Source organism: Stenella coeruleoalba (genome assembly GCF_951394435.1).
Source record: "Stenella coeruleoalba genome assembly, chromosome: 4".
NCBI lineage: Eukaryota > Metazoa > Chordata > Mammalia > Artiodactyla > Delphinidae > Stenella > Stenella coeruleoalba.
Window position 1 is genome coordinate 102,245,834 of NC_137149.1, and position 15,780 is coordinate 102,261,613.

General features: G+C 37.8%; 1 protein-coding gene across 4 annotated transcripts in view; it reads left to right on the forward strand.

Annotated features, from left to right (window-relative positions):
• The first annotated feature begins 926 nt into the window (after positions 1–926).
• The window catches only part of MTHFD2L (methylenetetrahydrofolate dehydrogenase (NADP+ dependent) 2 like), a 137,928-nt gene continuing 123,074 nt past the window's right edge, over positions 927–15,780 (forward strand). For 2 of the 4 annotated variants that reach the window (XM_079920940.1, XM_079920942.1), the window contains exon 1: positions 927–1,414. In XM_079920940.1, coding sequence (XP_079777066.1) covers positions 1,272–1,414 — 143 coding nt within the window. In that variant the 5' untranslated portion in view covers positions 927–1,271. Of the gene's footprint in view, positions 1,415–3,221; positions 6,498–12,097; positions 12,115–15,780 lie in introns of those variants that run through there. The other 2 variants (XM_079920944.1, XM_079920943.1) reach the window with 2 other exon arrangements.

The following is a 15,780-nucleotide window of genomic DNA, read 5'->3' on the forward strand; positions in this document are numbered from 1 at the left end:
GGAAGGCAAAGTCTTAACCACTGGACCGCCAGGGAAGTCCCAATAATCCTGTATTTTTAACATGTAAATTATTTTTAATTTTCTCAATTATGTATTTTGTGCACACTTTTTTCTATATTTTGCATTACCCCTTTAGGCTGGACTACAGGAAAAATTAAAAAAACAATACTTAATTCAAGGGCATAAAGATACTTCTGTCTGTTTCCTTCTTCATTATTATCACTAGTTAGATAAAATGTTTGATTGACCCCTGCCATCCCTAAAGGAAAGTAACCTTGCAATGCCCAAACCGCTTATTTGTCTAGTATAACTTCCTTGTTCCTGCTCCCTTCTGCCTACAAGTCTTTCATTTTGTGAAAGACATGCTCCTTAGAACTCCTTTCTATCTGCTAGGTTGGATGCTGCCTGATTCAAATTGAGTTTTGCTCAAATAAACTCTTAAAATTTGAAAGCATGCCTCACTTCATCTCTTAACATATCCCAGCATAATGAATGGCCATTCTGATTCTTACTTTTTCAAAGGGAGCCGATGTTCTGTTTTCTCACTACAAATTCACCACATAACACAGGTTCCTAGGTTGTGTAACCTTGATCATAGACTCTAGAAAATAATAGACATTGGCCAATTTTTCCCCTCCAAAGTGGAGATGATAAGGTAGAGCTACAGAAATCCTTAGGTGCAGGCCTTGCTCAGCTAGGTCCTCCTTCTCCCTCCACACACACACTTTTCTTTCTTTCTCCTGCTCTCAAGGTATCCCAAGGTCTCACCAAGGGAAACAGAGAACCTGTAACACCCTTCTTGCTTTTAATGAAATTCCAGGTAGCCGATTGTGGGGCGGAGCTCTGGTTTGGGAGAAAGGGGGAATGCTGCTTGAACTGATTAGACGCTTTCCCTGTGTCCTCGCTATGGGCACATCAGCAGCGTGCCCAGTGGGTGAGAAGCCTAGTCGCCGCTAGGCGACATCGCAAGCCAACAGTCTCTACACCCACCTGCCAGTACTCTTCTCAGCTTAGGGTTTGCGTCCCGGCCCCGCCCCCTCACGGTCCAGGGATCCTTCGGCCCCGCCTCCTGACGGTCCAGGGGTTCCTTCGGCCCCGCCTCCAGCCCTCACTCGGCTCCTGGCCCCACCCGTGCGTGGTGCCCTCGGGAACCCTCGGCAGGAGGGACTCGCTCTCCCGCCGAGCCCGGTCGGGGCAGAGCCCGGCCTGCAGCTGCGAGGACCGGAGCGGCGGGAGGTGGCGCCTCTGTTCTGGAGCCGGGATTCGCGGCCATGACAGTGTCGGCCCGCGCCTTCTGGCTGCTCCGCGGCGGCCTGGGCCGAGTGTCGGCGTTGGGCCGGAGCGCGGCGTCGCTCTTGGCGGCGCCGGGAACGGCCGGGCGCGCGTTCCGGGGCTTTCGGAGCAGCGGCTTGAGGTACGAGCGCTCCCGGACGCTCGACCTCCTCGGGTCAGGGCGCTCCCGGGTGCGAAGCCGCTGGCTGTGGGAGGGGCGGCGGCCGCTGGCGCGGGCGAGGCCCTAACGCGTGAGGCCGGGGGCTCCGGGCAGCCGTGCGGCGCGGCGGGGCTGGGGGCTAGGCCGGCCTTGGCCCCGAACTTGGCTGCGGGCGGGTAGCGTCGTCCTCAAGTCAGGCAACTTGGACGTGCTCTGCGCTCCCTGGAACTGCAGCAGGTGCGGTTGAGTGACTGAGGAAGACCTTTGAGGCCCAGAGGAGAGAGGCCCTAGAAACACGTGGTCTGCTTGTTTGAAGCATTTGTTTTGGTTTGGGTTATTGTTGTGTTTCGTAAACAAAGGAGTGGGCGATGACCAGATGGTTTAGTAGTGTTTGAGTTTCTGACTTTCTTTGTTGGTGGTAATACTGAGGTCTTTTCCAGCTCTAAAATTCTTAATGATTTCACAAAATAAGGCATTAATCTTGACTTCTCAGTCTTTTTCTGTATGGCGCTTCTCGAATCTCTGTAGTCTTAGATTGACGTGCTCAGTCTTAGATTCACTGCATCTCTCTGGACCTTGTTGCTGGCTGGCAGATTGTGAGTATGGGTTTAACTCTTCTGCACAAATAGTGCACAGGAACCCTTCACCCGTCCGTCATCTACTTGTAGCTACAAACTCAAATCTAAGAAGCTAAAAATATATTCCCTTGACCCAGAGCCAGTGAGTCCAGAAGAGATTCTGTTTTCAGACTTTTAAGGGCTTCCAGTAACGTGCTTTCACTGTGGTTTCATGTGACCAGAGATTGTGTCTTACTCGTCTTTTGTATCCCCAATGCCCAGCACTGTACCTGGAAGAAAGTAAAGATCGGCAATGTGGAAACATAGCTACTGCTGTTTTAACTTAAATTGATTAACTCTTCATTGTATATTTGGACCTTAGTCTTGAGTGGCAGAAATTTAAAAAAATATTCCCTATCGGGTTTACTTTGGACGAGGTTTCTGTGGACTACTTGTCCTCCACGAGGATATGTGAAAAAATAACAGTGACTCAAAGAGTTCTGATTGTGGAAGCTCTCATGGTGTCTGAAAAAAGTTGCCAGTTGGTTTGGAATTATCGACTCTACAACCTAGGAAAAGCAGATTCTGTAGAATCCTATATGTATTACAGGTTTGAAGGAATTATGCACTCTAGTCACCTTTTTTAGATAATTATTTTTGGAATTTCAGTTATTTTACGGCTTCTTTCCAGAGTGAAGGTAACCTTTTACAAATTGTATGACTTGGTTAATTTCCCTTTGTCAGCTGATGTAAATAGACAACCTCATCACCCTATCTTCTCCAAGGACATTGAATGAGAGCCACGACAGTTAAAACCCCAGCATCTTATTGAAGCCACTTGCTACACACATGTGCCACACATACGGATAACTGAGATCTTTTAAAATTGAATTAATGACCTCTATCATTTAAAGTAATTGAGTGCAATAATTTTGGAAAGCTATTTTAATATAAAGAAGTATTGCTTTCAACCCAGCTGCTTTCAGCTCCATTTGATGCAGATTATATCTGTATAAAAATAAATAATACCTTTGATAGGTTTTAATTTTTTCAAGGCAGTACTAATTAGGTTAGGATAGGGTGGTGTTTTTGACATCCTCTTGGCACTGAGTACCATATATGAAGGTGAGGTTGGCTGTAAGGTTGAGAAACACCTGTGGACTGGTGGGTCTCGGGTGGGGAGGAATGCAGACAGTGTGTCGATGCTCATTGGTGTCTCTTTTCTCTTCTAGGACCAGCAGAGAGAAGAGATTCCATGTTCCAGAGGTCGCCACTGTCTGCCTCCCCACTTGTCCCCATCCTCAGTCATCTCTTTTAATATGTAGTGACTCATTAGTTGTCTAGTTCTTCCTAGTGAATGTGGTTTAAGTCTGACATCATCCTATTGACTTAAAATTTGAGCCTTAGTGTTATTCTTTCTGAAAAGTGTCTTTGAGTTTGATAAACTCTTTCCACAATGATATTGACTGTTCTCAATTAACAGATTTATTACCAGTTTCTGGTACAGAGCCTTAAATGAAAAATGAAAAAGTATTTTTGATTATTTTTTATATTTTTGGCTAATTAGACACCTGTAGTAATGGAATATATAAATACTATTTTAGTAGAGAAGTTTCTTTTTAAATAAGCAGAATTTCAAGAAATAATGTTTGACAGAATTTGAAAGTTACAAAACCTTGAGAATATTTATATCTCAATGGTTTCCCTTTAAAATTTGCCGTGAGTTTTTTTTCCCGTTTACTCATGAAAACAGATTTATTAATTGGAAGAAAATATATTTAATGTCAAATAAATAGCCCTTCTATTTGTTGCAGCTTATTGTTTCTTAAAATGCATTACTAAACAGCCAAAAAGTTACAAATAAAAAATTCTTGGTGATTAAATTTTCCAATTTTGCCTCACTGTGTGAGGAGTTTACAAATCAAAATGTACTTGGGTTGTAAACATCGCATGAGTCCGGCCCTGTGTTTTTCAGTGTTTTGAGCTGGGCAGCAGTCTGTCCCTTTTGGAGGCAAGGTTAACAAACTTTGTACATTAATGCTATGCTCAAATCAGATTTGCAGGGGTTCTACAGCGGGGACTTCCCTAAATGCTGCTTTACTGCCTGAACTCATTTTTAGTAACTAAATGGATATCCCAAGCATTTGTTCCATATTTATGCTATTGCTCAGTATTCCAAAAAAAATTAACTTGGCAGATTTCCCCTTTTTTCCCTGTCTTACTATGATTCCTTTCAGCATTTGCAAAATTTTGTGTACTGACCTACAGCTGTTTTTGGAAGCCTCACCTGTTCTTCGTGTCTCACTGCCAATGGCTTTATCATTTTTGCAGCTAGGCCAGCATTTTAAAAAACTAAATTTTTGGAGCTAGTAAGAGATAAGCGGTTTATGTTATTTAAATAATAATGTCTTGTAGAGTGGATAGTTTAATAATTTTAAAAAGACAAATTTTATTTATAAGGCTGTTCATTTTTCTTCAGACTCTCTCCTCTAGTACTTACTCAGTTTCTCTCTCTGCTATATAATTATTTGGTTTAAAGATCCTTTTATCCTCATGTGAAGCTCGAAGGACCCAGACTCCAGTTAGGACCATTAGTAAAGCTGATTTTCTTTAGCATTATATCAACGAAGATAGAGTTAGTCCCAGTGACTAGCAAAGGCAGTTTCTCAAAGGCATATTTTATTTTGCTGGCAAATATAGTGTGATTTTCCTATCTTAATGCCTTACCTATTCTAATGAAAATGAGATATGATAGTTTTTATTTCTAAGCAGTTCTTTTGTCATTTTAAATTTAGAACTAAAAGTTTCACCATTTAGTGTCTTATATATTAGTTTTATGTCTGTGTCCCAGCTGTTCAGAGATGTGTTCTAACATAATGTCTCCAAAATCGAGTTTTCTGATTAAAATGGATCAATAGATGAACAAAGGAGACTAATACTAATCTCAGATCTTGTTACTCAGTCATGGTTTTAGTAGTAATTTAGCAGTTTCTTTAATGACCCATATCTTTGTTTTTCACATGTTTTAAAGTTATATTATCCTTTCATGTTAATACCCTGATGGGATGATAAAAATAGCAGGAAAGAAACCCACCAGATTATCTTCCATGGTTACATACTGTTAATGGAATTCAGTGGAGCTCAATGAAGATTTTTTAAAATAGTTTGGCTTAGGGGCGATTAAGTTGTGAAAGGATGCTTAAAGACATAGGAGCTTGGGTGAAATCTGAACTCTCAATGATTAATTTAGGATAAATCAATGATTAGTAATAAGTGAGATTTACTATTAAAAAGTGCAATTTGGACCAGAAAAACCCCACCTAATTTGTGTATGGAATATAATCCAAACCTAAATTAGCGTCAAAGGAGAACCCAGGGTTGGATAGTATCCAAGAAAGCTTATCCAGCTCTTCCACTTAATATTACATCATATGCATTTTCTGTTTTGCCATTTTTTTTTTTTTTTTTTTTGCGGTACGCGGGCCTCTCACTGTTGTGGCCTCTCCCGTTGCGGAGCACAGGCTCCGGACGCGCAGGCTCAGCGGCCGTGGCTCACGGGACCAGCCGCTTCGCGGCATGTGGGGTCTTCCCAGACCGGGGCATGAACCCGTGTCCCCTGCGTCGGCAGGCGGACTCTCAACCAGTGCGCCACCAGGGAAGCCCTTACCATTGTTTTTGTTAACATTTTATTGACTGCATCATATTAAGTCAAGTGGCCATTAACTTACCTAACCATCTTGCTGTTGTTTACTGTCTAGTCCTTGAAACATGAAATAATTTACTCTCAGATTCAGGTCATGTTCTTGTCAACATCATACCAGTCAGGTTTGTTCACTTAATGATCTGAACTCTACTTGGGTTTCTATAATTACTTTCATTAAAGAATGTGCCTAGAGCCAAGAGACTATTCAAAGATTCATAATTCTAAAGTGAGGGCATATTATAGTTTAAAATATATGTTTCCTCTTCCCACTTCAGCTCTTTATCATTAACTCTGCAATGAATATCATCTTGCCTTTGAATAATCCAGTTGTATTGTTGAAAAATAAATTCTTATTAATATTTAAGGGAACATTAAATAACTAGTCCAAGATAACACAATAAATAAATGGTGAAGACAGGATTTGAACCTGCATGATCTATCCAGTGCTTTACTCTACAAGCAATTTATAATTGTTGACATATCTCCCTCTTGCTTTTCCTCTTTCTGAAAACTTATTAAATCCTGTAGAACTTTTGTGAATCAAGAAAACTGATTTTGCATATAAATCTTAAAAATTATCTAGTTAGATTTCCTTAATACAGGGTGTCTCTTAGCCTGGGACTTAATGGATAGAATTTAGGGGATCCCTAAACTTAGATGGGAGGTCACTGACCTCTAATAAACTTAGCATTTTCTTCAATGTTGAATGTTGGCCTTAAACCACAGTAATATTAGTAGTACTTATGATATTACCAGTGAAAACATAGATATTTTAATAACAGTTGATGCAGAGATCTCAAAACATCATATACACTCACCACTACTTTGATATTATGGTAGTAATTAGACTTGCCACTAGATCCTTTTATTTAACACTTTAAAAAAAAGTGATAACAATATTTTAATAAAATTGGTTTCCTTGTAAACCTGTGTATTTTATGTTAAACATTTAAAAAAGATTGTTCTGAGAAGATGTACATCGGATGCAACAGACTGCCCAAGGGTTCTCGTGGTACAAACTTTAGCATCTAAGATGTTTTCTGCAAAAATCATGGATGTTTAGGTTGCTGCTTATGTTCTAAGTTACAGGTTAGGGTCCTGAAAGAGTTAACTTACATAATTGAATAACAGAATCACACATCATGAAAAGAACTTGCTTTACTTTTTTTGACTTATAAAAGTATAATTTCTGATAAAATTACTTCACGGTGTAAGATAGTATCTAGGATGTGAAATGAAATGTTTTTAAAAGGCCATAAACTTAACACTTCTAAGTATTAATTTACTTTAAAAAAAAATTCACTTACTTCGAATAGCTCCCTAGTACTACTGATTGGTTGGTTTTATTCCATATGTAATTTTGCCCTGGTTCCCTTGAGTTTGTTTCATTTCTATTGTATAGTTAATTTGAACTCAAAATCTTAAAATTATGCTCTAAGATACAAAGCGATTAAACTATGCTAAGGACTTGCAGAGATATTTGAATTGCTAATGACTGTATTTGGCTTTTTCATCTTTATAGATCATAAAACAGTTTATTGCATCTCTAATTAAAGTTGTGGTTGAAAATGAGATTGAAACATAGATGCAGAAGCAAGATGTGAAGTATACAAATTAAATACACTGTTGATCTTGAGCAGATTTTGTTATTTTACTGTTTTGTGAAGGAGTGTTTAGATACACAAGAAAAGTAGTGATTTTTTTTCCTCCTGTTTACTACTTTGTTTTAGTTAGTTAAATTAACTTCATTTAATTCTAGGAATTACAAATTTAATTAATTCTTGGAACTGTAGATTCCAGTTGGATGGTTGCAGTTTATTTTCTGGAAAGTAAATAGGTAAATAAGCTCATAGAAACAGCACTAAATGTTGATGGCTTTTTAGTCGCATATTACTTCTGGTTCTCTGAATATGTCTCCATCTGTTACTTAACAGAAACTAGGAGAGCCATTTTTACAAATCAGCCAATCAACTCTTAGCCAACCATTCCCATTATATAGATGAGGAAATTGCATGCCTTTGAAAGCAGTTACGAGACTTGTCCAACTTCATTATAGCTGCTAAGGGTGAACCAGGGCTGACACTCAGTACTACTGTCTTTGGGTGAGTAATTTGTACTGCATTGTGCTGCTCTACTGCTAACTCTCCTCCCTAGCCCCTTCATTATGATTTATTCTTTCCTAATGAAGCCATATTTAGTGCTAGCCCAGAAATGGAGGGGAGAATAAAGTGCTGAAAGGGAGAGCTCCTTGTTCTGCCTTCTTTGGGGGTGACTTGCAACATTTCTGCCTTTGCAAGAGATGTCACCTGAGCAAGTAATGACAGGGTGCATTGTGTGAAAGATATCTAAGGGGTCAAATTGACTTCACTTTTGATGTGTATTAATGGCAATGTCAGTATATAATTTTTTGATGAAACCACATTTTTAAGAGTAGAAAAACCCCATTAAAGTAATGAAAATTATATATTTAGATTATTTATTGACTTATATTATCGACCTATAAGAGTTCTATTGAAAACTATTTTCAAAATTAACATTTTAAAATATAATTTATACCCTTATACATTAAAACAATTTAAATTTTTAATATTAATTTTATATTAACACATTTACATTTTTATGTTAATTATGCGACTGTTAACTTTTAACGTATGACCCATTCTTGGTACATATACATACAGTTGACCCTTGAACAATGCAGGGGTTCGGGATGCTGACCCTCCAGAGAGTTAAAAATCTTCACAGGTGGCCCTCTGTATTTGCAGTTCTGCCTTCTCAGTTTCAACCAACTGAGAATCGTGTTGTACTACGGTACCCAGTTAATAAGAAAAATCTATGTATAAGTGGACCCATACTGTTCAAACCCATGTTGTTCAAGGGCAGCTGAACTTGAATCAGTTTCTTAGCCTTATCTTCATTTAATGCCTTGATACTGATAATTTTCTGGAAAAAAACCCAAACTTATGCTTAATTTAAAAATTAAATTTGCTGTTTTCTTATAAGTTGCAAATTACTCTTTTCTTTAGACAGTAGTATTTTTAGTTTTAAAAATACTTTCTCTACAGATGCTAAAGCACCTGGTAAACTTAGAGCAAACTCTTCTAAATTGAACATAGTCTCAGTTCTAGTTTTTTTCATGAAGATGTTTCAGCCTAAATATTTTCACAAGTGCTATTTTCATGTCTCATTTCAAAGTACCTTTTGACAAATATTTAAGATAAAAGTCATCAAATAAGTTGTATCTATTTATGATTTTTAAAATATTTTGCCATATTTAGATGCAGTAAAATGATAGGTCTTCTCAATTATGTTCCATTACATTACAAAATATAAAATTTATTCAGTGAAAAATAGGAGAGTCATCAAAAATTCTTCCCACAAATTGTGATATTTTAAATTGGGATTATAGATGTATTTGTTTACTGAGTCTGTCATAAAGTACCACAAACTAGATGGCTTTGTGAAGGAGGGGATACTCCCCTTTTTTTCCTCTTGGTTCTTTTAGCTGGCAATTAAAATGACATAAGCAGATTAACCAGAGAAAACCAAATTTATTAAGTACATAAGGGAATTCACATAAACATGAAGAATTCCAAAGATGGTAAGGCAAGATGAGGTATATATGTTATTCTGGACTAAGGAGAAGAAGGTAAGGGTCTGGGACTTAAAAGTAAGGTAATTCAAAAAAAAAAAAGTAAGGTAATTCACAGGAAGATGAAAAGAGTTAATGTTCGGTGAACAAACGTTTGCTGGATCATCTAGAGACAGTGGGACTCAGAGAGGACTTTGATCAAAAACAGGCCTTGCTAGGTTCCTGCTTGTCTGCCACACCTAGTTCATACTTTAGAATGGTTATCTGTTGTGATAGCTCCTTCCTGGAACGAGCCTTCTATCTTAAGTTCTTTTGGGCATTTAGGGGGAAGTTCAGAGGTTTCTTCTGGAGTGTATTAGGCCTTGGTTATTTTCAGCTGGAAATAATCTGCATGCCAGAGTGGCACAACTTGGGGCAGCTTGCCCTGAACCCCATCAGTTTAATTAATTAATTAAATTTATTTTTTGGCTGCATTGGGTCTTCATTGCTGTGTGCGGGCTTTCTCTGGTTGCTGCGAGTGGGGGCTACTCTTTGTTGTGGTGCGTGGGCTTCTCATTGCAGTGGCTTCTCTTGTTGTGGAGCACGGGCTCTAGGCGCCGCGGGCTCAGTAGTTGTGGCTCGCGACCCCATCAGTTTAAAGCAACAGAAACTTATCCTCACACCCGTGGAGGCTAGAAGCCTGAAATCAAGGAATCTGCAGAGCCATGCTCTCCTAGCGTCTTGTTGCTGGCAATCCTTGGTTTTCCTTCACTTATAGCTGCATAACCCCAATTCTGCCTCTGTGGTCATATGGCCATCTTGCCTCTGTGTCTTCACGTGGAGTTCTGTCTTCTCTTCTTCTAAGGACAGCAGTCATATTGGATTTATGGTCCACTCCACTCCAGTATGATTTTATCTATATCATAATTACATCAGCAAATACCTTATTTCCAAATAAGGTCACAGCCACAGGTACCAAGGATTAGGATTTGAACATATCTTTTTGGGGACACAATTCAACCCACAACAATAGAACTTCAAAATTGCTTGTATATTGTTTGAGGCATCATTGTTTAATTAGCTCAGTACTTCCCTTGCTTTTGAAGGGGTGCATTTCTGTTTGTAAGCTTTGGTTTCAGTATTTGCAATTCACTAAAAGTTTCAAATCTGAAGCCCCCCCCACCATGTCTTGGCCTATTTTTTGAATATGTTAACAATTTCCAACAGAGTTTGAAAAAAATGCAACACTTTTAGGTCTTTTTGGCTCATTTACAAAATAGATTTTTAAACACTTATTTCTAAAATCTGATGTAGGCAATGAAGAGAGAGTACATTCAAGTTTTTGTGTTCAATATAAACTTCACAATAGCTTTGTAATTTAGTTACAATAAGTGAGTTTATGTGTACAATATTTTTTAATTTATCAATTTATACTTTAGTTGGTAGATTATAGCTTGTTTGCATACAATTATGGATATCTTGCTCCATGACCAGTTTCAAGCACATATGCTTCATAGGTTTCTTTATATTGAAAGTAGCTGACCACCTATCAAGAATACTAGAGTGTGGGGCTTCCCTGGTGGCGCAGTGGTTGAGAGTCCGCCTGTCGATGCAGGGGACGCGGGTTCGTGCCCCGGTCCGGGAGGATCCCACATGCCGCGGGGCAGCTGGGCCTGTGGGCCATGGCCGCTCAGCCTGCACATCCGGAGCCTGTGCTCCGCGACGGGACAGGCCGCAACGGTGAGAGGCCCGCGTACCGCAAAAAAAAAAAAAAAAAAATACTAGAGTGGGGATTCCTGCTTTGAGAATGATGGGGGCATAGATCAGTGGTTCTTAACTGAGGCTTGGCAGAACCGCTTTTTAGATCTTTTTGTTAAACCCTGTGAGATTTTTAGATCTAGCCTGTAGAGAGCCTCAAAAAGTTCCTGGCAGTTCCTTAGCCAGTCTGTCTCATCAACTGTGAGTACTGTTGTGTTCTGTAAAAGAAATTTTGTCAGAGATGAAGGTTTTCTTAAGAGACAAAAGTACAAACTCTAGAGGCAAAGATGGTTTTCACATTAGAATTAAGAACTTTTCATCAAAAGTAACCATATAATAAGTGAAAACACAAGCCACATACAGGTGATACTTGATACATAGGTATACTTGATACAAGATTAGTGTTCAGAATGCATAAATAACTACTAAAAATTAGGCACAAGCTAATAATCCATTAGAAAAATGGTCAATGAAGAGGAACAGGCATCCCATAGAAGAGGAACTCCAAATGGCCAATTAACCTATAAGACATCCAACCTCTAGTAATTAGGGAAATGCATAGTAAAACCACAACAAATGACGTTTAGCTAATTGGTTAATTTAAAAACTTTGACAATATCAAGGAAGTAGAGCAATAGAAATTCTTAAACACTACTGGTGGACTTATAAATTAGTGCAACCACTTTGGAAACAGGTTGGCATAAATTGAACACACATAAATGTATCTTATAATATAGCAATTCCATCCTTGGGTGTAAACCTTAGAGAAATATTATAATATTGCATGTTATTTTATATTTATATCATATGTAAATGTGATATATATCATCTATATTATACATTACTATATATAGTATACATATGTATATTATTATATTACATTATATTATAAATAATGTATATTATTATATTTTTAATATTTATAGATATAAACATTAGGTTAAATGATAAAGGAATGGAAAGGAAAGCAATGCAATTATAAACCCAAATTTCAGGATTGTGTTTAACTTTATGGGAGAGGATCAGATTTTGGTAGAGGAGGATTACAAAGACAATTTCAATGACAATGGTAATATCTTTCTTAAACTGGATGGTAAGTTTGTTAATTTTACTATTATTTTTTCTTTTCATGTGTTTTATACATATTTTGCATCTACTCACTTTTCATATAATTCAAGATCTGTTTTGATAGCGCTTTAAAATATTCTAAGATAGAAAGACAAATATCCAGAATACTAACCTATCTCACCATTTTATTTTATTTTATTTATATTTCTTTTTAATCTTTAGCCATATGCATGCACATTTTAAGTTACAGTTATGTACCTACAATTTTTCATTTAATTTCTTCACTTAATTTTATGCAATGAGCATTTTCACATATTGCTATTTTTATAATTATTATTTTCAGTGGCTGCATAGTAACTCCAACAAATTATAATACAATAAACAGTTTAACTCTGATAATTCCACAAATATTTGATAAACACAATATGCAAAATACTCTTAGGTATTAAGGATTTCATCATAAATATAAGCTTCCTGTCCTACACAGCTTAGAGTATAGTGGGGGAGACAGTAATTTTAACAAGGCCTTAAGATACTACATGAGGGTAAAAGCTGGGTGCTGTGGGCACTCATATAAGAGGCAGATCCCCAGGTTGAAGGGGTCAGAGAACATTTCCCAGAGTCCTTTCCAAGCTGAGACTTGAGGACTGTGTGGGAGTGAAGGAGGAACAGATTTGGTAGGGATGTTAGAGAAGTGAGAAGGAGGATGAAGAGTGTTTCAGATCGAGGGAATAGTGTATGTGAAGGCCCAGAAGTGAGAACCTAGCACAGGTGATAAATTTAAATGCAGCTATGTGTAGTGTGGGACTTGGTGAGCACAGGGAAGCTAAAGAAAGCTCATGCAGGGGCGTGTAAGCTGCAGGATGTTTGGATTTGAGTTAAAACTTCCTTTCCTTAGTTTTTCATGTCAAAAATTTGGGAGTCATATTTGACTTCTTTTTCTCACACCCTATACCCAATCTCAGTAAATTCCAGTGGCTCCACCCTCCAGATAGATTCAGAATCAGACTAAGCATCTCCACTGCTACCCCCCTTGCCCAAGCCACCCTCATCTCTTGCCTGGGATACCACACTAGCCTCTTAACTGGTGTCCCCACTTGCCCCTTCCTCCCATAGTCTCTCCTCCACATTTTAACCAGTTATCACTGAATAATGAAAATCAGGTCATGAAAATCAGGTCAAAATTTCTAAATGGCTTTCTTTCTCGTAATAAAAGCCAACGTCCTTCTGAATGCCTGTAGGACCCTATGTGATCTGATGTCACACTACTTCTCTGACTTTATGTCCTGTTCTGGTCCATTTGTTCTTTCTACTGTAGCCACTGGCCTTTCTATTCATCAAACATACCAGGCACATTCTTGCCTAACGTTCTTTGTACTTGCGGTGTATTTTCCTTAGCCTAAATTCTTTTCTCCAGATAACCACATAACATATTCCTTCATTTCCTTCATTTATGCTCAGATGTTACTCGATTAATCAGAGAAGTGACACCTTAACCAACCTATGTAAAATGGTAACTGTGGCCTCCAGATGTGCCTTTTTTTTTTCCCCATGTTTCACACATGATATGTTAAATATCATAGAATACTGCCTGGCACATAAATGGTTTTCAATATGTATTTATCAAATTAATAAAAACTGGACATGTAGTGCAGTTTTAACAAGGGAACTGATATGATTCCATTTGGAAAATCACTCTGGCTGCAGTGTGGAAAATGGACTGGCAGAGATTGAGACTTGAGCCAGGGTGAATTCTTAAGAGTTGTGTGCTTCCGTGGCTGAACATTTGAGTGGTTGCTGATATGTAACATTTTTCAACAATATGCATGTTGAAAAAAACCTCATTTCTTTATTCACTGAAGTCTATATGAGCTACTAATGTGTGTGTTTACCATTTCTTCCAGCATATGGACTGATACAGGCATTCTCCCATTGGGCCTCCACTAAGTCCGGGTTGCTTCATTTATCCTTATATTGTGTCTCCCATAGAGCCGGGCTTGCTGAGGCTCTGCAGTGACTGAGGGAATCAGTGGGATGGGCCAGCTGCTACTGAAAATGCTCTAAGTCCCTATTCATAATTGGGTGGCAGTCTTTTGGGTGTTTACCCATAAATACCAACTAGGCCAGGCCATATCATGTCAGCTATAATTAGCAAGCTGAATTAGCACATCGGTACTATAATGTAAAGTAAGCCCTGTCACCTCAGACCCCAACAAAAAATGTGCAGTCAGGTTTAATCTGTAGGTAGATTGTCTTTTTGGGAGTCAGGAATCAGTTTATGCCATTGTCATCTGAGATTCTCAGGGTCACACAGCTTGTAGTGTCTAGGCCATAATTATCCTGGATTATGTTCAGTTGTTGCCAGTTTCACAATAACTTATGACTAAATCATTGTGTTTAACAGAGAATCAGCTAATAAAACATGTAAGCAGCTGCATTGCTATTCATATGCTATAGAATGCAACATGGAGCTCAGATGGTTTTATATTTTAAAATACAAATGTATGTTCTTTACTATAAGAGTGACTTCTAGTCTGTTAGCAGATAAACTTGCTTCTATAGCAGAGTATTTTACCTATCTGAATATTGCTGACACAATTTAATTTTTGGAAAGTATTTTTTTTTTTACTACCTGAAATTGTTTGCCATATCTGCAGCCCTTAGTACTTGTTAACATAGGAGGTCCTTGTTTTCTTAGTATTAAAGTCCACTTAAATGAATCAATAACAAATGAGCAACAGGAATTCAAAGTAGATAGTGAAAACAGTTCATTATTTAATCCTGAAAAATAAAATTTAAACTCAAAAGTGAATGTATTTTATCTTAACTTGATTTAGTCTAATAATTATGTACTAATCATTAGAATGTACAAAGACACAAATTACAAAAGCTCACTCAAGAAATGCTAGGTAACCTGAAGAGCCCTCTTTGTATTAAAAAAAAAATTAAATTTGGAGTTTTAAACCTCACCACAAAGAAAGCTCCAGGATCAGATGGCTTCACAAGTGAATTCTACAAACATTTAAGGAAGAAATAATACCGATTCTATACAAACTCTTCTGGCAATGTGAAGAGGATGGGATACTTCCTAACTCATTCTATGAGGGCAGTAACCATATACCAAAACCATACAAAGACAGTACAAGAAAAGAAAACGACAAATATCTGCCAGGTACATAGCTGCAAAAAATTTTTTAAAAAATTGATGAAATCCACACTATCTGGAAAGGATATGTGGGAGGTTTATCCCAGGAATGCAAGGTTGGTTTAACATTTGAAAATTCATGTTATTTACCATATTAAGAGTCTAAAACCAAAAAAACCATTTGATCATATGATCATCTCCATTGACACAGAAAAAGCATTCAGCAGTATCCTGATATAAAGTCTCTTCAAACTAAGATAGAACTAAGCCATAAAACTAAATGCATAACCCAAACCCATAAGACTTCTAGAAGGAAACATGGGAGAAAACCTTTGTTACCTTGAGTTAAACAAATATTTCTTACGCACAATACCACAAGCATGATCCATAAATGGAAAATTGATTAAAATACATCAACATTGAGAACTTATCATACAAAGACACAGTTAAGAGAATGAAAAGGCAAAGCATAGACTTGGAGAAAGTATTTCAAATTATATATCTGATAAAGGACTTGAATCTAGGATATATGAAGAACTCTCAAAA